Source organism: Phragmites australis, chromosome 4 (genome assembly GCF_958298935.1).
Source record: "Phragmites australis chromosome 4, lpPhrAust1.1, whole genome shotgun sequence".
Taxonomy (NCBI): domain Eukaryota; kingdom Viridiplantae; phylum Streptophyta; class Magnoliopsida; order Poales; family Poaceae; genus Phragmites; species Phragmites australis.
Genome location: NC_084924.1, coordinates 18,252,160 through 18,274,234, shown reverse-complemented (window position 1 = coordinate 18,274,234; position 22,075 = coordinate 18,252,160). Strand labels below are relative to the sequence as shown.

Here is a 22,075-nt window from a genome sequence, read left to right as displayed (position 1 = left end):
GGAGTGTTCGGCGTTGCTTGGACGGGCAGATGCCTGAGGAGAGCATGCGCCGCAAGCAGCGCGCTCCCCGGGCTGGCCTCGCTAAAGGCGAGTCTACGCCGAAGTGGCACCCGGCGCTGCCCAAAGGCGAACCTGGCGGCCGGGGTTTCGATCACCTACTGGGGGTCGGAGGCTGCATCGGCAGCGGCGGTGGTGGCCCTGCTGGGTCCAGCGCCCTGGTCCCCTTGGGAGGGAAAAGCCGCGCGTGCGGATAGTGGCTGCTGCTGGAACGCAGCAGCGACTGGGGCCTCCTGGACATCGGGCAGCACTCCGTCACTGGAAGTGGAGCCGGAACGCTGGAGACGGTGCCCATCGGCCATCTTTTCCTGTGGAAGAAAAACAAACGAACAGATTCAGGGATGTTCCCCCCTACCTGGCGCGCCAGCTGTCAGAGGGTGAACTCCTGTCGCAGGGATCCAGAGAGACCCCTTTTTAGAGATTCGGCCGGGGGGATGATCCTGAATAAGTTCGTCGGAGAAATAAATGGAAGTGGAAATAAATGCAACGGCCGGTGGTGGGGGATGATCGACCTAGTGCAAAGGGAAGTAAATGCACCAGAGTTTAGACAAGTTCGAGCTGCACGGGGGGCGTAATACCCTATTCTTGTATGGATGCAATAACTTTCCCTGGGGGGGATCCCTCAAGGAATATGTCTGGTTACAAGAATATATTGTCTAACTAAGAGCTTGAGGCTCCTTGTTCTAGCTCTGCTCAGGCTTGCTTGCAGTGTTCTTCGTCTAAGTGTGGCACGGTCGATTGCTTGGGCTTATTCTCTCCTTCGATGCTTCGAGTCGATCTTTTTTCGATGTTGTCTGATTTTCTCTCCTTCCTTCTCTTTATGTATGCCCATCCTTTTATGCACTCGCCGGCCACGACATACCCCGAACGGGAAAGAAGGGGCACAAGTTCCCAGACGCCACGACTGAGAAAGGCGTCATCATTTTTTCTGAGCGAAGTGACAGGGGCGGTGGAAAAACGCGACGCGCGTCCAGTCACATCACTGTGGACGCCCTGGCGCCGGGCGCCGTTGAGAGGGCCCACTGAGCAGCCACAGAGCCACCCGGCGCGCCCACCCAGTCTTGTTCCTCTGCCACGGCAGGGTGGCAGGCGGAACGCCTTGATTCTGGTAACGTTATCCCGAGATACACCGGATGATACGGGACGGGATCCGTGCAATTAATGGCCCCATGCCTCTCTGCCATAGTATGGCAAGGACTGACACTGCAGCGGGAGCAGTTGGGGATGTGAGGATGTCAGGCCACGCACACCCATTAAATGCGGCCTCGAACCTCTGACTGGTTAACACCTCGTCGGCGGGCCCCTCGGGAGCCCTTCTGGGTCGTCGAGGCACCGAGTGCTCGGGGGTACTGTTCACCTCCCCGAGCACTCTCTCCCGGGCACTCTCGCACGAACCTTTGGGGAACCGAGTGCTTGGGGGCTGCCACGTGCAACCCCGAGTGCTCTCTCCCGAGCACTTTTGCGCTGACCCTTCGGGGAACCAAGTGCCCGGGGGCTGCCACGTGCAACCCCGGGCACTCTCTCCCGAGCGCTTTTGCTCGAACCTTCGGGGAACCAAGTGCTCGGGGGTGGCCACGTGCGACCCCGGGCACTCTCTCCCGAGCACTTTTGCACTGACCCTCGGGGAACCTAGCGCTCAGGAGCTGCCGCACGCAGCCCCCCGAGCGCTCTCTCCCGGAACTTAGCTCTTCTGATCATCGGGGGACTAGGGTGCTCGGGGGCGACCGGGCACCCCCCCCCCCCCCCCGAGCACTTTCTTCCCGGCGCTTGGACTCTGTGGGTCATCGGGGAAATGGGGTGCTCGGGGACCAGATGCTGTGGCCCCGAGCACCTTCTCCCGGAACTTAGATTTTCCTCATCCCGCAGGAGGGACCTCGCAGGATGGTAACACGTGGCGGACGGCGGGCCTGGCCTCGGGACTCAGGGATCCCCGGTTCCTGATACACCGACAGGTTGACAGAGACCCGACTCTTTGTGAGCACCTCAACGGAAACGTAGGAAAGTTTGATCTGAACTTCGGGAAACAAATTCGTGTCTCATTTGATTTCTTTGTTGTTCTAGTTGTTTTTGGGCGTCTCCCCCCCCCCCCCCAGATCTACGTGTTTGTGTGTTTTTAGCTGCAGGTGATCCTTTAAAAAGCCTTCATACATCCTTAGTTACCTGTGGTAACACGTGATATCAAATAGATTTACTTAGAACTTCATAGCCTTCGATGTCTTATTTCATCCGGATTATCTGGGGAGGACTTGGAACCTCTGGACCGGAGTATCCGGGTTGACTCGAATTATCCGAACAATTTAATCTGCAAAGTTTTAAATTTCAAGAAACACCTATTCACCCCACCTCTAGGTGACATCTCATACATTCAACTTTGTCTAGCAAGGCTTGATATGATGAATGTGTGGAGGTCCAAGAGCAGCCAGAAACAGATAGATTCTGACTAGGTTGTAGGAAAAAAGTGAGTAGGTGGTCGAACCCGAGTAGGTGATCGAATCCGATTAGGGGTCGAACCTGAGTGGGTGGTCAAAACTGACTAGGTGGTCAAACCCGAGTAGGTGATCGAATTCGAGTAGGGGGTGGAAGCGAGTGGTGACACAATCTTGGCTATAGCAGACAAGGGCAAGCTGAGATACACGATGACTAAATCAGCAATGACTTGATGCTAGAAACTAGAACATGATGACTAGACCAGCAACAAAGACACCAACGATGGACTCAAACTCAACAACACGAAAACTAAAAACAAAAGTGCAAAAAGGCTCAAAGTGGTTTGGACAACGGAAAAACTAAGATCTAAATCTTTTTGTAGAGCAATTTTTTGGACTCTAGGTAATGGAACACAACTAAACAAAATGGGGTAAATGAGATTACCTAACCGAAGCTCTGATATCACTTGATGAGAGTGTTGTCCGATCTTCCGAAAGGTAATGTGATAAGTCAATTTGGTGGAGTTTCGACATTAATGATCTAAAGGCTGTGACTAAAATAGATCAAGAACTCTCACAACTACTACATTACTACTCTGTGGTTATCAACCGTACCAAAACATGGTTCATCTAGTCAATAAGGTTTTTCCTACAAGCGAATTGAGAACAGAAGCAAGAACATGGCACATGGAATCTGATTATTGCTAGTTACCAATGAAGAACTCGAAGTTGGGGTTCCACGAACTGATATACGATGAAACTGTCTAAAACAGAATAATCCAAGCAAAATCTGAGTCTAAACTATGACAGATACTATATATATACATATATATATGGGGATGTGAAGAGATCAACCTAGGGTTTTACAGCCATGGGGAGAGGCGTACACAACCTGGACCCCTTACAAGGCCTAACAAGGTCCAAAACAGTGATGCAGTACCTTATTTCAATGACTTTGATTAATTTCTAATAAATCTAAGGGTGAGACTAGATCCATTATAAAGTTCTTGTCATAATCGTTCCAGCAAGCCAAAGAACGCCTCAATTGGACTCCGTATGCGGAAGTTATGCCCGTTTTATTGACGAATTATCTTGAGATTCCAAACTGAATTTGGAGTCCGACTAGAGAATGACTTCGAGTCTACGTAGACTTGACTTTCAAGGGATAATGTCCAAGCAAACTTGTGATGCTTCTCCCATGTTCCTAATCAACAAAACATTATATGAATTTAGATGTATTCCATCCTTTACCAAGAAAGCATGAACAACAAGAAACGAGTTCACCTTATGCTTATCTAAAGGAGTGATATTCGCATCACCATACACCTAAACCCTAAGATGATGAGAGGGGCATTGTAAATGGGGTGAAGACCACCGCCGCTACTTTTTCCACAATTGTGTGCCGGTGATCTACCGTCTCATGTTGAGCTACGTCAAGCCGTCGGCTTCTCCCTCACGTCGGCGTCCACTGCATCGACAAATCGAGACCCTAATGGCCTCTCAATCGGGTATAAGTAATGTCACGCTTCCGCGTTAGATTGGTGTTCATTTTTAAGGCTAAGAATTGATGTTTTAGGTAAGTTTTGATCTAAAATTTGGCATAAAAGCCTTATTAGCCTTGATATGAACCCATTAGTTCCAATTGAACTTGGATTAGACTAGTTCACTATTGATTATGTTGAAGTCTCAGTTAATGTTGATGTTTAGAATTAAGCCACCTATTGAAGCTTTTTGGTTATTACTTAGCTTGGATTATTGAAACTAGGTCATTTTTATGCGCAATCATTCATGAATTAGGGCCTTTTTGCTTCGGATTAATGTGTTTAGCCCTAATTAGGCTTGGTTAAGATCAGTTTTAGCTCTAATTGACAACAGATCAATGCAATTAGGCACCTTATGTGTTAATATGTTTATGTATTTTATCTCAGATTATGTGCTTTTGTGGTCAATTTGAGGATTTTTAGCTTGGGATGGGGAGAATTGAACTCGGGATGACCAATTGAGGCTTAGGCAGCATAGAGAAGGAGAGAAGATCCCTCATATAAAACCTTAATCCCCATGATTGCCCCCAATCCAAAACCTCAAATGCCATAATCCCCAAATCCCCGTAACCAGAGATCCCAATCCACAAATCAATAACCCTAATCTAAGGGGAGGCAAAACTTACTCATTGATTGTGATGTTGAAGCTGCTAGAGCCATTTCCCACGTGCGTACATCATCTAGCCCTTAGTCGCGTCGTTGTCATCTTCGAGCGTATGTCACATATTCCTGCCGAAGTACGTCTCTTCTTTGTCACATACGCACGCCACCTTCATGACACCACCACAGACCGGCTCGACAGATTGGCGCGTGACCGTAGTCACATGCGCACACCGACGAGTCGACCCATGGTAGCATCGATTATGTCTCCCTCTCGCCTGCTCTCTCTCTCTCTCTCTCTCTCTCTCTCTCTCTCTCTCTCTCTCTCTCTCTCTCTCTCTCTCTTCTCCTACTCACCGACGGCGTTACCTCGACAGAGCTCTTACGGCAGCCACCTCAGCTCTCTCTCTCTCTCTCACCCCGCGGCCACATCTTTCGGAGGGAGAAGGGAGAAATAGGAAAGGGTTAGGGTTTTCAGCCAATGGCATTTTTATCCTAGGCAAAACTGTCGGACAATCATCGGATCAAATCGGGTGATCGAGATATCTTGCGCAAGTTAATCAGGTTAGCGAGGTGACGTGGGCTGGCACTAGAGAAGTGGGCCATTTGGGAGCACGCAAGTGAGGTGGGCCAGTGCTCGGGTCATTACGCGCGCATCCGCGTGGGCAAGCGACCAAAAAGGCATGTCGGGCCACTTGGCTCGACTAGGCCAAAAGGACGGTTTGGTCATTTTTGGGCCGAACCAAATAAAAGGAATTGGGCTTTTATTTTTCAGTGCATTTCCCTGATGATTAATAAATTTATGATTTAATGCACTAGATTTTTTTATGATTATGGCCCAAATAAATAATATTTAATGTACAACACTTAGAAGGAGAAGTGGATCATGAGCGACTTGATCATAATATGTGTCCAAGAGGAGGAGAGGTTGAGGGTAAATAAAGATTATGTGTATCACGTTAGCAGCAGCAATAAGAGAAAATTCCAAGAGGATTATAAATTTAAGAAGAAGCTCGATCGATAATGTTTTCATGTTCCTTCCATCAGGAGGAATCTTATTTTAGTTTCTTCGTTGGACGATTATGGTTATTAATATAATTTCAGAGATAATAAGTTTATCAGTAAGTTTAAATGCAGAAATTATTAGTCATGCTTCCTTTGAATAAATTTTTGATATCTCTGAATGTTTGTAATGTGAATAATGAGACATATTCGAAACAGTGGCATTGTCATTTTGCCCACGTTTCGAGGGGGAGAATAGAGAGTCTCATTAAGGAAGTGATTCTCCATCCTTTAGATCTCTCTAACTCTACCATAAAGGATGAATTAAAAGTCTATGAGCGATAATGATGAACGAAACTTAGTAGAAATCCTAGACGGAGCCAAAAGAGTAGGATGTGAGTGAGTCTACAAAACAAAGTGTGACTTTAAAGGAAACATTGAAAGGTTCAAAGCAAGACTCAAAGAGAAGGGATTGACAATAATGAAGTAATGTTTAAAAGGATCTCGGTGAATCTTTTACCTTCTTTGAATTGATGTTCACCGAGATAGGTCCAAAGGCATACATGGATAGAGCACTAGAGAAATACAATATGGATAAGTGCTCTGTCTTGCATGCTCCTATTGTTAAGGGCAATAACTTTGGGGCATTTTATTATGCAATATCTGAGGAACCTTTATGAAACAGATCATATGAAGTCGGTTCCTTATGCTTCAGCTGTTAGAAGCTTATGCATCCTGAATTTAGTTTTTGTAACAGGGATGCTTGACAGATGTCAGTCAAATCCATGATCGGACCACTGGAAAACCATTAGAGAAAGTCATTTGCTATTTACAAGGCACGAAGGGTCTGTTTGTTTGGGTTTCTACTTCTGTCTTTTCTACAACCAGAAGCGAGAAGCCCAAACAAACAGGATTGCTGAAAAGTGACTTTTGGAAAAGCTAGAAGCCTGTTTCTGAGGAAATAAACTAGAAGCTAAGAAGCTAACTGAGAGTAGCTTTTCTGAGAAGTGGTGTGCTGAGAAGTTAAAAATTTATTGTAAAAGCCAACATCTAAAATCCAAAAATAGCTTTTCAGAAAATCCAAAACACAGCTTTTAAGAAAAGTCAAAAGTAGAAGCCCAAACAAATAGGCCCTAAATACTACATGCTCGTGTTCAAGAATCCTTTGGCAAGGTATGTGGATACTAATAAACCCATGACATCTCATATCCTCACCCTCGTCATAGGAATTATCTCATGAAAAAGCTCTAAACAAACACTTACGACATTGTCATCGATGCAAATTGAGTTTTTAGTATGTTATGATGCTACCGGGTAGGTTGTATGGCTAGAGAAATTTGTACCCGGATTAAGAGTGAAAGTCAGCATTTTAAAAACACTTACGTAATTTATCTAAGTTGTATGGTACTGCTAAACACATCAACATTAAGTATTGTGTTGTGAAAGATACAAACCAGAATCAAACTATCAGTGTCAAGCATATAAGAAATGAGTCAATGCTTGTGGAGCTGTTCACTAAAGGCTTACCACCCCATATATTTTCGTGATCATATTGTTGGCATAGGACTATTGGAAAGTCTATGATTCTAGATAAAAGGATCATAATGTGGACCAACTCCCATTAAGTATAACAAATATCCATTTTAAGACGGAATAATATACTATAGGTATTTGAGTTTTAGTGATATTTTATTAGCCACTGTAACATTTTGCTCTAGTGTGTTGCTTCATTGAGAATAGGCTTATGATGTTAGCCTTATGATCAAGAGGGTGACTGTTGGATTTGATCTTAGCTTACCTTACATGCTTAATTGAAGACCGAGGCTTAAGGAGCTGAGCTCATCTATGTACTTTGATCGAAAGCAAAACCAACATTTTGGTTGTGGTCCCACTTCGTGTTGTACCTATATAGATGAGAGGGAACCAACATCTCAAGGGCATCGATCCCGTGAGGTTTTAGCCTATCCCATACACCTAAACCCTAAGACGATTAGAGGGGTGCAATAAACTGAGTAAAGACCACGGGGCAACTAACTTTTTGACATCCTTACCAGTGGCATGTTCTTAAATACCATCGTTACCAAAAATTTTTTGACAAAATGCCACTGGGGACCACTGGATTGTTGATTTAATGCCATTATCGCTGACGTTGTGGCATCTTTAAAGGAATATTCTTCTACAAATTGACTCAATTGCCCTTCCTCTTCTTTCTTCCCCCTTTCTTCCTCACCTGCCATTGTGACCACCTCCCAAACGTGCTCGCGCTTCTCCGGCTGAGGGAGGATGCTCGTCGGCCCCCTCGCCCTCCCCCTCCCTGGCAGGAGCGCGCTCGCGGCCAAGGAGCTCGTGCTGCTCCACTCACTCGTTGTTGTGCAGGCACTGTCCAAGCTCCTCGTTTCCGGCCTCTCCCCGCAGCTCCTCACGCTCGCCAAGCTCAACTCTGGCGTAGGCACTAGTGCAACCATGGCCTTTGTCATCAACAGCGTCGAGGACACCGACAGAGCGAGTCATGTGCTCCTCTTCGGGCGCGGCACCAAGGCTTCCCTTGTGGTAGCCGTCCACTGGAGGGAGAAAAGAGGCGCGTCGAGAGAGGGGGCCTCACCGACGGTGGGAGATGGCCGAAGAGGGGGACCGTAAGGGTAGTGGAGGGGAGCTGGATTTGGGCTGCTGAGGAGAGAAAGAGGTGGCCGACCGGGGTGAAGGACACCAGAGAGGAGGGAGAAGGCCGAAGGGAAGGGGAAGGACGAACACGGTGGGGCTCGCCAATGACTCGGAGCCGGGCGGGCTTAGTAGCACGCTGGTGGGGGAGGAGATGGGCTCGGCCGGGGTGAAGAGGTCGGCTGGGGCTAGGGTGCGGCCAACACGGCGGGTGTCGGAGGGTGAACTCCTCAAGCGGGGATCCAGAGGGACCCCCTTTGAGATTCGGCCAGGGGGATGATTCTGAATCCGCTTCGTAGGTGAAATAAATGGGAGTAAATGGGATGCAAGTGGAATGGAACGATCGGATGCAGGAAGTAGTAAATGCTCAGGGGATTTTTAGACAGGTTTGGGCCACACTGAGCGTAACACTCTACTCCTGTGTGTATGCTATAAATGCTCTGAGAATGTCTCTCTGAGGATCTGCTGTGTTACAAGAATATTTGTCTAAGTTTAGAGCTTCGTGCTCCTTGTTCTTTGGTTGATCTGTCTTCTGGTTCGTCCTCTGTTGTCTTGATCTTCACTCGGTCTTCCCCTTCAACTTGAACTGTCTTTCTCCGGGGAGCCCGCCCTGCTTATATACCTGTCGGGGCGGTAGCGTGCCCAGAAAGGATGGTGCGAGTTCCAAAACATCATAAATAGAAAGCAACCATCATGGGCTGCTGCGTAAGGTGATGGGGAGGGTTGAAAACGCGCCCCCGTCTGGTCTTGTTCGTCATCATGCCGCTTTTCAATGGGCGCCGCGGGGAGGGCCCACCGAGCAACCACCAAGCAGCACGACGTGCCCGCCCGGTCAGAGTAGGTCTGACACAGCAGGGCGGCAGGTGGGGTGCCTCAAGCTCTGCGACATTATCCCGAGGCGCGTCGGATGACGCGCGATGGGACCCGTGCATTAAATGTCCCCACGCCTCCCCGCCAGGCCATGGCAGGGACTGTCAACAAGCGTGGGGGGAGCAGTTGGAAGTGACAGATCACGCGCCCTCTTAAATGCAGCATCGGGCCTCTCACCAGTTGACACCTCACCGCTGGGCCTCTGTGGGGACCACCGGCGAATGACTTCTTAGGCCCTCGGGGAACTGTGGGTGCTCGGGGGCTACTGTTTGCAGTCCCAAGCACTCTCTCCCGGATATGCCCTTTCTTGGTCCTCGGGGAACCGAGTGCTCAGGGGCCACTGTTCACGGCCCCGAGCACTCTCTCCCGGAACTGACTGTTTGGGTCCTCGGGGAACCGAGTGCTCAGGGGCCACTGTTTAAGGCCCCGAGCACTCTCTCCCGGAACTGGCTGTTTGGGTCGTCGGGGAACCGAGTGCTCGAGGGCTACTGTTCGTGGCCCCGAGCGCTCTCTCCCGGAACTTGGCTTTTTCGGATCATCATGGAACTTGGGTGCTCGGGGGCCATTGTTCGCAGCCCTGAGCACCCTTTTCTCGGCACTTGATCTTCTCGGATCATCGGGGAACTCGGGTACTCGGGGACCACTGTTCATGACCCCGAGCACCCTCTCTCGGAACTTGGTCTTCTCAAACATCGGGGAGATAACCCCCGAGGGAGGGCGCCACGTGACACTCTGTTGTTCTAGTCTCGGGACTCGGGAACCCCCGGTTCCTATGTCACCGACAGTGGGGCTCATCGACGGTGTTATCGCTGGCCGGGGCTGGGGCACGGCCAACACGGCGACTGCTCTCTGGCCTCCCATGGAAGAAGAAAGACAGACAAGTCATTTTACCCTTCAGGTGGCATTTTGTCAAAAAATTTGGTAACGGTGATATTTAAGAGTGTGCCACTTGTAAGGATAGCAAAAAGTTAATTGCCCCAAAGACCATCGCCGCTACTTCCTCCACAACTACATGCCGATGATCTACCATCTCATGTCGAGCTACGTCAAGCCAGCGGCTTCTCTCTCACGCCGGCATCCACTGCATCGACAAATCAAGTCCTTAATGGCCTCTACTCATTCGGGTATGTAACGTCACGCTTCCGTATTAGATTGGTGTTCATGTTTAAGGCTAAAAATTGATGTTTTAGTAAAGTTTAGATCTAACAAAGTAAAGCAAGCTGGATGTCTTGTCCAAGTTTTCTAATAATCCGGATTCCGTGTAGTGTTGTGAATATTTTTTCCGGTTAGATTCTTCCTCTCCTTCCTTTCTCTCCTCTCGTGATCCGATTTGATATTTGCAGCTAGTTAGGTCCACACGGTTGGTCACGTTCCATCATCACGCTAGGCATATATATAGGAAATAGTTAAAGAATTATTCTGCGATTTTTTAATTTATATGCATGTTGGGAGATGGATTAATTGAGTACTCTAATAGCTCACCATTGTGTACACTTTTTCTTAATTGTGCACGCTCAAGTTACTGATCATCCTCAAGCAAATCCAATCACGTCACGCAGGCAGCTATTCTTGGGTCGACTGACTGCCCAAAAGATTGATCAGTGCTACTGCTACACAATAGTTTTATTTTTACTTTTTTGGTATGTTTTCTTCTAAGATGACTTAGATTTTGTTTTTTTAATGAAGGAATAAAATTATTTAGCCTCTGGATAATAAGATGTATATAGCTGTCTATTATTACACAAAACAAAAGAAATCTGGTAAACCAGGAAGATAAAGCATCTCCAGAGCCAATCCAAAAGAGACATTATTCAAACACAAATTCTATGACTAAACCGTCACCCATTTTTAACAAAGTCATTCATTAAAGTAGTCTTGAGCACTCTGTAAGCATCCCTTATGTATTGTCGTTCATCCATCTTCTGTAGCAAAGCTCATAACCGAGTCCAATAAATCCTCTTGAAAAAGACTTGCATAGGAGTACGCACTTGTGCTCCGTTAAAAATAACATCATTACGACTAAGCCATATAGCCCAACAAACAGCGCTAGCTCCAATCAACAATGGGTACTTAAGTTTTTGGTTAAACGTATGAAGCCAATTTTCAAATATATTTGAAACACTAGACGGGATATTAATACCAAAAGAAACTTGTACCACACGCCAGATTAATTTAGCAATATGACAATCAAAGAATACGTATTGAATTGTTTTATCAAGATTAAAAAACAACATTTGATACTTCCCTGTCAATGACGCTTTGCTAAATTATTTTTAGTTAGAGTAACACCGTTATGAAGAAACCATAGAAAAATCTTAATTTTCAATGGTGTCTTAAGTTTCCAAATGTAATGATTTGAAGGAATGAAAATATTATTAATCAATATTTTATACATAGAATGAACTAAAAATCATCCATATTGATGTGAAGACCATCTATAGATGATCACTTAATTCTATTGGGACTATTTTAAACACAAGATTGTGTGAAGCAGTCAACTTACTATCTATTAACGTATTTCGGAAAGTGGATTAGGTGAATCAGCATTCATAACCTTCGCTATAAAGAAAAAGGAAATTAATGTCTAAGGTTAGATTTTGCCTTTGTCTCGATCATTTTTTTTAAGCACACGTGTGATAGAAAATGCGTGCACATAGCATACTCTATGCCTCTGTGTTGCTAGTACCACATGTCGGCAACGGCAAGTGGCCTGCCTTGATTCCTTGAAAATTCTCCCGGCCAGACCTCACAAACACACGTACTCTGAAAGCCTCACCAAAATCCAGCCAGGGGGCTGCGGCAACAGCTCACTCGATCCGCAAGCAACCCCCCAAAAGTCCCAAATCCCTCTATCCTAGTGCATATGCTGATATGGACATCATCTTTTACTCAATTTGATCTGCTTACCCCGGGCCCCAAGCAATCGCTTAACCACACAAAAACTTCAACTCTTTCAATTTGTCTCCTCCTAGCTAGTTTGCACTCACGGTCACACCCTTCCACTCCCCTCCCTCCCCTACTCACTAGCCAGTGAGTAGTGTCTGTATATATACGTGTACACGTTCTTGTAGCGGCTGGCTAGCTAGCTTCATCATAATATAAGACGCCTTTACCTACACAGCGATGCACAACAAGATGCTGCGGGCGTTAGTGGTGGCGCTCGCGGTGGTTGCCGCCGTCGCGGCGGCGGCGGCAGAGCAGCGAGCGACGTACATAGTCCACATGGCTAAGTCGGCGATGCCCGCAGAGTACGCCGACCACAGCGAGTGGTACGGCGCGTCGCTGCGCTCGGTTTCGGCGGGCGGCGCGGCAAAGATGCTGTACGCGTACGACACGGTCCTGCACGGCTTCTCGGCGCGGCTCACCGCGCAGGAGGCCAGCGACATGGCGTGCATGGAGGGCGTCCTCGCTGTTAACCCGGAGACGAGGTACGAGCTGCACACCACGCGGACGCCTGAGTTCCTAGGCATCGCCGGGGGCGGCCAGGGGCTGTTCCCGCAGTCCGGGACGGCGGGGGACGTCGTCGTTGGGGTGCTCGACACCGGCGTATGGCCCGAGAGCAAGAGCTACGACGACACGGGCCTCGGTGAGGTGCCATCCTGGTGGAAGGGGGAGTGCATGGCCGGAACGGGGTTCAACTCCTCCGCCTGCAACCGGAAGCTCGTCGGCGCGCGCTTCTTTAACCGGGGATATGAGGCGGCGATGGGACCCATGGACACAGACAGGGAGTCGCGCTCACCGCGCGACGATGATGGCCACGGGACACACACGTCCTCCACGGCCGCTGGAGCCGCGGTGTCCGACGCGAGCCTGTTCGGATTTGCGTCCGGCACGGCGCGGGGCATGGCCCCCAAGGCGCGCGTGGCGGTGTACAAGGTGTGCTGGCTCGGAGGCTGCTTCAGCTCGGACATCCTCGCAGGGATGGACGCCGCCGTCGCCGACGGCTGTGGCGTGCTCTCGCTCTCGCTCGGTGGCGGTGCCGCCGACTACTCGCGCGATAGCGTCGCGATCGGTGCGTTCGCCGCGATGCAGCAGAACGTCCTGGTCTCATGCTCGGCAGGAAACTCCGGGCCCGGCAGCTCAACATTATCCAACGTGGCGCCGTGGATCACCACCGTGGGCGCTGGCACCCTCGACCGCGACTTCCCGGCGTACGTCGTGCTCGGTAACGGCAAGAATTACACGGGCGCCTCCCTTTACGCTGGGAAGGCCCTCCCCACCACCCCGCTCCCCATCGTCTACGCGGCCAACGTCTCCAACTCCACCGCCGGCAACCTCTGCATGCCAGGGACCCTCACGCCGGAGAAGGTGGCCGGCAAGATCGTCGTCTGCGACCGCGGCGTCAGCGCGCGCGTCCAGAAGGGCTTTGTCGTGCGCGGCGCCGGAGGTGCTGGCATGGTGCTCGCAAACACCGCCGCCAACGGCCAGGAGCTCGTCGCCGACGCACACCTTCTCCCCGCCGCCGGAGTGGGCGACAGAGAAGGCACCGCGATAAAGTTCTACTTGGCCTCCGACCCGAACCCCACGGCGACGATCGTGATCGCCGGGACGCAAGTGGACGTGCACCCCTCGCCGGTGGTGGCCGCGTTCTCATCTCGCGGGCCAAACATGGTGACGCCGGAGATCCTCAAGCCGGACATCATCGCACCTGGCGTCAACATCCTGGCGGCGTGGACCGGCAAGGCCGGGCCAACGGGGCTTGCCGCCGACACCCGCCAGGTGGGCTTCAACATCATCTCGGGCACGTCGATGTCGTGCCCGCACGTGAGCGGCCTCGCGGCGCTGCTCAGGAGCGCGCACCCGGAGTGGAGTCCCGCGGCCGTGCGCTCGGCCCTCATGACCACCGCCTACGCCACGTACTCCGGCGGGTCGCCCCTCCTGGACGCGGCCACCGGCGCGACCGCCACGCCGTTCGACTACGGCGCCGGTCACGTCGACCCCGAGCGGGCGATGGACCCGGGGCTCGTGTACGACCTCGGCACCCGCGACTACGTCGACTTTCTGTGCGCGCTCAAGTACACCAGCAATATGATCGCCGCCGTGGCGCGGAGCAAGGACTACGCGTGCGCTGAGAACAAGACCTACTCCGTGGGTAACCTCAACTACCCGTCCTTCTCGGTGGCCTACTCCACAGCGAACGGTGACGGCAGCGACTCCACGGCGACCACCGTGACGCACACGCGCACGTTCACCAACGTGGGCGGGCGGGGCACGTACAAGGTGTCCACGTCGGTCGCCGCGGAAGGCGTGACCGTGGCCGTCAAGCCCACCGAGCTGGCGTTCACGTCGGTCGGCGAGAAGAAGAGCTACACGGTGAGCTTCACGTCCAAGTCGCAGCCGTCCGGCACCACCATCTTCGGCCGGCTCGTTTGGTCGGACGGCAAGCACAACGTGGCCAGCCCGATAGCCTTGACGTGGACATGATGGGTGCGGTTTTGGCGCCTAACTGGTGTAACCGTACGTCCAAGTGATGGCCACGTAGGCGTGGTCAAAGGGTCGGAGTGTAAAAATGGAAGAGTTGGAGGGGCTGGAAAGGTGAAGACTAGTGGTTTCGTAAGTGTCAATAAGGTCGATCTTACTAGTGTCTGGATCGTGATTTTGGGGGTGGGGTATGAAATGATGATGATGATGGAAAGGGATTGTGGTCTCATGGGTGGGATGGAATTATTGGAGTCTTGGACCAGATCGCGACGCTATCAGCAATCCAGTGGTGGTGGTTTCGCTGTAACTGATTGCAAGTTGTGGGGGCTATCAGCAATGTTCCCAACAAATGTTTCACATTAAGTTATTCCTTTTCTGCCCTGGCATTACCTGGATCTTATGTTCCCATGATGGTTTGTTTGTTATTGTCATCATAATCACGCAGAAAAAGAACGTAATTATCAAGAAATCATTTTTTGCAAAGAAAATAGAAAACACTTTAGTTGACAAACCTAATAAAGGCACGTGTGAAATATTAGTTATAGTTCAAGGACATAATTAGTATATTTTAAATTTTCATTTCCTTTTCACGAATAGAACAAAGGCGTAATAATCAGTATAGACTTGGCAGTGGAGGTGGAGGCAGGGGAGGGCTGGCAGCCATGGGAAGCAAGGTGCGCAACAATGTGTCGACATGTTGGCGAGTTAACAGCGTGGGGTGCGGTGGTGCTACTAGGAGGCTGCTTCATGGAGAGGGAAAAGTTAGCCTGATTTATGTTTTGGAAAAAAAAGTCTAAGCATTACATCGACATTTTCAACCCGAAAAATCGGGAAGATCTTATGATTTACTTGTTTCTTTCATTGTGGTTCGAGAAAAAGCAAGCTCCCACTTATTTTCAACATATATTTTTCCACCTGCATGAACCATAAATTGAAGAAAAGAAAAGAATAAGACAGAGAAACAGGGACATGGTTCACACACTAGCAAAAGGGAACATGTCTTAACTGTAGAGTAGCTTATGCACTCGGAACTCGTGTCACTCAATTGGGGTGTGTTTAGTTAGGTAAGGTTTTTTAAGTTGTATCGTATAATTAGATTAAAGAAAAACAGATTAAGTAGAGTTATATTTGTTGAAAAAAAGAATGGCTGATTGGTTATATCTGTCTGGATAGATTGAGCTGAGTTTTTGTGTGGTTGATTGAATCTGAAGTCATATGAGCGGATGCAAGAGTCGAGATTATGATTGGTTACTCGTAAAAATATAATTTTATGACACTGATAAGTTAACCTACTAACATAAGCAGATGCAGAGTCTACATCCACAGGATCAAACTGCGAAGTGAAACCTCAGCTAGAATGAGATCGTATATTTGTATCCACTAGATCAGACTGTAACAGTAGATATATGCAACTAAACAAATTTCTTTTTGAGAGTCAGAATAAGAGATGTGAAGAATGAAACACACCCTTGCTCTTTCTCCCTCTTCTTTGGATGCATGAAACCCTTCGCCATTTACTTAAGCTCTCCGCCTTTCTAAAGTAGGCACGTAGCTAAACAGAGGTGTGTAAGCTAAAGGGCGGCAGCATGAGAGGGAAGAAAGAAGATAAAGGCGGCGAGTAAAAGCAGGGCCGCTGATGCCGGTGGCGGCTGATGCTGATTTGTGAAGCGCCTTTATATCATTTGCTAAAGCGGGGGCGTCCTCGTGACACCAGGTGTGTAATGTTTAACAAATAGTGGTAGAGACCGGAGAGTGCAAGGAAAAAATAAAGATGGGCAGGGCGAATAAAGCTTCACGATCTTGTGCCTGGCATCGGCATGGGCCCGTGAGATAGAAAATATGGATGGCGTGGGCTTCTCTACTTCCAGCTAGCTTGGCCCAATGGCGGCACGACTTTTGCTTTCCTTGCTACTGTGGTGGCAACTTTCTTCTTTTTACGGCGTTTTCCGGTTTGTTTGTTGGGCGGAGCGAGAGGTTTGGAGGTTACCTGAAATTGGTTCAATTGGTGATTTTTTTTAATGGACCAGCTGGTGAGGTTGATAAGTGCTTTGGATCAGTGAAAAAAAGAAACATCGATTGCGCAGCTGCCTGTTATTTGCTCCTCTGAGATAGCACAGTTATTGCCACCACTTTTAGAGATCATCATCTGTTTTTAGATGATAGAATAAATATTATCTGTATCACATGATATATATAGCCGTTCATTATTACATACTTAAAGCAAAAAGTACCACACCATAGAGAAGCAAAGAACCTACAGGCAGGGGCAGACCTATCATTTTAGGAGCAGGGGCATGAGCTAGATTGTAGACATTTTTACTATAGCTCCAATGTTACTGTAGCTAGTAGCTCCCGCTTGATTTCTAGGCTGGATCCGCCGGAACCAAAACATAAAAATAGAATTCTCAGGTACCTATGCGATTACTGAACCTTTATCTATGTTTGGTAAAGTTCTTCATCAATGTAGTCTCCCAAAGACGACATATAGCAACGTTCCTCCTTTTTGCAACAAAGTCTAAAAATGAGTCCAATGAGTACTCTGAAATTTACCTGTATAGAAGAGATCACTTTTGCTTTGTCAAAAACCCATATTGCCTAATTTACACCAACCAAGATCAGATTGTTTATTTTGGTTTCACCCGATATGACCACAATCCTAACATACTAGATATGCTAGTTAGAGGTGGAAAGCCAAAAGTTATTTGAATCGCGCACCAAATGAACCTAGCAAACTGACACTCAAAAAAAGGTGTTGTATCGTTTCATTACCATGAAAAAAGCTACACCTAATACAATAACCTCATTGTCTTTTTGCTAGATTATCTTTGGTTAAGATCACTCCAGTTTGCAAGTGTCGACGATTGGTGAACTATCGATCTTACAAACTTATAGAAGTAGTATGGGATATTTCGAGTAGACGAATCACACAGTGCACACATGATCTTATACAGGTCCAGACATCCCTTATGATATATAATAGCTTTACATTTTGCTGGTCTTGTATTTATCTCTGAGACTGTTTACAAGGGAGTGCTTAGCTAATTTAGATAGATCTAAATCTAGTCGAAGGGCTTTCTTGTATGTAGTTAAAAAGAGAAGCTAATACAGATATAAGTTGTAGAAGGCTCAAGAGTGTAGAGCTTCCGCAGGCTTGACTGGTGTTAATAAAGTTATGTTGGGGTTCTCTAACTCTATATATATATGGGGTCATCATACAATGTTAGAGTCCTTTCTTCTTATTCTTAGAGATAAACTTCATTGTTTATGAGATATCCTAGACACCTATAGATAGTTTTCGTGCGTCTAGGGATACCCTTATCAAAGATAAAGATATGCCCCGAGAATGATAAAAAAATCTTAGGGTATCCGGATATGGTAGTTATATACTACCCATTGTTAGCAAGTACCATAAAAACACATTTATCTTTAGGGGGAGTTTGAGCGTCCATATGTAGTGGTTGTGTGGAATGACATCATTATTAATCAATGCCCGATGTATGGATTGGGCAAAAAACTACCCATTCTAATGTAAGGACCATCTAAAAGTATCAGGTTGATCGTTGAGTTGTATATATGGATCTTAGCTATCAACTTCATATCAAGCTATTAACTTATCTCCCATTAGCGCCCTTCGAAAGGACACATTCAATGTATATGAGCTTAACACGTCCGCTGCAGATGCATCTTTCTTTCGAACAACATTATATAAAGTGGTATTGTTCTTTAAGCGTTCTACCCTCGAGCGACACATCTTCCCAAAACGAGTTTGAGTTCCATTTTACAGACTAAAGGAACCTAGATTCAAACTATTGTTTGACATGCATCATGCCAGACCAGAAATGTGAATCACCAGATTTCTTATATACTTGAGAAATCATTTTGGTTTTCAAATACTTGTTTCTAAAAAGATCTTGCCACACACTTTTCTCATTGATTAACTTGAAAAGTCATTTACTAAGTAAGCACTTGTTCTGCACATCAAGGTTTAGAACTTCCAGTTCTCCTTGATCTTTTAGGTGTGCAAATAATGCTCTATTTAGTCAGTCTATATTTCTTCATGTTTGTCACTTTTCCAATAAAAACTAGCACTATAATAGTTTAAATTTTTCAAAATACCCCTGGGCACTTCAAAGAAAGACAATATAAATATTACTAGACTGCCAAGGACCGAGTTGATAAGGACAAGCATGCCTCTAGCTGAAAGCATTTTTTAACAACTCAGTTTTTTCTAAAACATCTCCTCCATTTCTCTCCAATCCCTATTTCTTATCCTTTTGTATGCATATGAATTCTTAAATATCTAAAAGGATAGTTTCCCTATCACATCCAAAAATCATTGAGTAATCATCCTCAAAGTTTTTTGCTTCACCATAACAAAATAGTTCACTTTTATAGAAATTAATTTTGGTGCCCAATAATTGCTCCAATGCACACAGCAAGAGCTTTATATTTTTAGCATGTTCAATGCCATGCTCTATGAAGAGAATTGTATCATCGTCATATTATAAAATCGAGAGATCATCATCATGGGTGGATCGGGGGAGGGGGTTTAGCCTCCTACCTCCTAGGAATACATGAGAGGGTATGGAAGAGGAAGAAGAAGAAGAAGAGAAGAAAAGAAAAGGAAGGAAGAAGAAGAGAAAAAAGAGGAGGGAAAAGATGAATATGAAGAGGGAGAACCTTCTACTTCTCGGTTTTGGATCCGCCACTAACCATCATATACTAAATATGGATCTATCTCTGTTATTTGACCTTCCTTCTTTACTTAAAAATTAAAATTTTTAACATATCTACTATAATATTAAAAAGGATTAGTGATAGAGGGTTTCCCTATCTTAAACCTTTCTTAATCTAAAAAATGGCCGATATCATTATTCACTCTAACACCTACCATTTCTGTACTGACTATTTGTGTACTATGTTTAAAAAACCTTAAATTCTCAACAAAAAGAACGCATGATATATAGCCATCCGGCAACACTATAGTGTCGCAGCACACATAATCATATGTAGTGCAGCCGCTACTCACTTGAGTTAACTAGGTTCCACACGTATGCATTTGCCGACATTGCGTCATAGTGCGTCGAATCCTAGAGAAGAAACACCAAGCCTTTTTTCGCACCTTGACAAATCCCTTCACGCAGGCACTCTCACCGAATGAAATTCGGAAAACAACATTTGTGTGCCCATAGTGATGCGAGTAAAAGCAACATCCGTGAACAAAGTATATGATTGGAGAGATATTAATTTGTGGATTAAGTGACATTGTCATCTTCTTTGAGAACAACGAACGTGACATGATTCTCATAGGATATGGGAATCGTATATTTATAGAGAATCTTTACAGTACATCATGATACTAGATGATGAAAAGTATTATTGTTGTGATCCAATCGTCTATTTTAGTAGGTATTATTGTAATTATCTTGATACCCTTAGGGGTAATTACGTCATTGACTGACCGGACTTCGAATCTTCGCCACCCATCATCGACCGACCGACGGAAGCTGAAAATCCTAATAAATGAAATGAACAGAATAAGTGAAAGTTTATCCGAAGAATAAACTAACATTTTGATCTTTCCTAATTAAATATATAATTTACAAGTTTATCATGATTTTTTTTCCAATCCTACTCTTATGATACCCATGATACTCTTTAATGATACCCATGATACTGATGAGCGATAGAGTATCATTGGACTAATCTAAACCACCGGATGAAAAAAAAATGGACGGCATACACTTATTTAGGTGTACCGTAAAAGTTTAAAGCAGAGATGAAGCCCATAGTGGCATGGCAGCTAGCAAAATCGGCCATAGAACGCTCGTCGAGTCCTTCACCGGTAAGTTCGGCTGAGTCACTCCTGGACAGCTACCAAGTCGGCACCTGAACTGCAAACTAGTACCGGTTCACGTGACAGGAAAATGCAGCAGCCGCGTAATTTGGCTGCAAGTCATATGACTTTTTTTTTAATAGCACTCCCCATCTGTGTGCAGTCTTCTAGGAGATTAGGGGTGAGAGATGGGGCTCGAATCCTACTGGCTCGGCTCCCACCTTGGAGGGTTGCCACCGTGCTCCATACATGTCATAATGAGATAGCTAGTACCGTGTGTTAACTGCATATTAATTCGTTCTCCAATAATCGTCTGTTCAAATGTTCTGAAACCTGGCAGACTTGTTGCTGACCAAGTAGAGAAGCTTGTTCTGAAACCAAGCTTTGCATCAATTATCCACCAAATATTTGCATCATTCGATCCTTTAATTATATCTACTTGAGAATCCAATATATACACGTTCTCCCTGCCGACAACTTTGCATCACTTGTTGCAAAATTCCAGCTTACTCGAGCCTGTCAACTGGTTCGGTCCATCGCATGTATAGATGCCCCGAAAAGGGGTTCAGCGTGTCCTTTCGTCCTGCCGAAAAAATGGCCCGATTCCAAGTGCAATCGAAAATAGAAGTACGATAACCCATGGTTAGAGACTAGAAATTGTGTTCTTTCCAAGATGATACACAATGATTTAGGACAAACACAAGAGCTTTGCATTGAGCTGCTGCAGTACAAAAAAAAAGAGCGGAGGACAGCAACCACGAATTCGGTGCGTGATCCGACCAAATACAGTATTACTGTGTTTCGGCGCCAGCATGTTTTGCAGACAAACGTCAAGGACTACTGGCGCTTGTACCAACATAAAACAGTTCGGAAGTACAAAAGCTCTGGTAACACCTATACCTATACATATATACATATTGTGTGTGGAGTAGAGATGTTGTAGCAGTGACGGATTCAGAAAAAAAAATCGAAAGGGTGTGCCTGTCTAACATGCAGCTTGGACCTAGAAAACTTGTACAAATGAATGTTAGCCCATGTTTTCAGATCTAAATGCTGTATTACAAGAGTCTAAGTATAATAACTTAAATCAAGTTCCATTGCTCCACTCCACGATCGTAAGTTACAGCTACGACTCTGTGTAGAACCTAGCGCAGCTCAACAAACCAAACTTGCCCATGGAGGCGGCGTGCGACTGAGTGAAGCTGCGAAGGAGAGCGAGAGAGCCCAGGGAGGTGGGGAAAATGGCCGGGAAGCAGAACAACGAGAGCATCTCCAATAAAAGCTAGACAAAAATTCAAAACTCTCACCTTGATTTAGCAGCCTGCTATAGATTGGGAGCACCTCCATGAACGTCCCCAGTTTATCTGTTGCTCCTGCAACAACTCCGCCAAGTACTAAGACTATCTCCAACAATATTTTTTTTTATTTCGTTTCCTTTTCGATTCCTTTCCTCATTCCTATTCCTTTTATTTTCTCTCATCTACAACAGCTTCCCCTCAAAGGAATTCGTGAAGGAAAAAAAAGAGAATCTCGTTCTGAAGAGAATGATCTTGAGAATCTCTTCGTGACAGGAAGCGTGAAGGGAAACCATTTGAACGCTAAAAGGAACGAAAATCCCTTTTGTGAAGGAATTCTGGGCTCTGAAGGAAAACCATTGGAGATGA

At 46.6% G+C, this 22,075-nt stretch overlaps 1 protein-coding gene across 1 annotated transcript; it reads left to right on the top strand.

The window, feature by feature from the left end:
• Nucleotides 1-11,909: 11,909 nt before the first annotated feature.
• LOC133915860 (subtilisin-like protease SBT1.7) lies at nucleotides 11,910-14,961 on the top strand. The gene has a single exon (XM_062359223.1). It carries the CDS (start codon nucleotides 12,278-12,280, stop codon nucleotides 14,576-14,578), a length of 2,301 nt encoding a protein of 766 aa, XP_062215207.1. The 5' UTR covers nucleotides 11,910-12,277; the 3' UTR covers nucleotides 14,579-14,961.
• The last annotated feature ends 7,114 nt before the right edge of the window (nucleotides 14,962-22,075 follow it).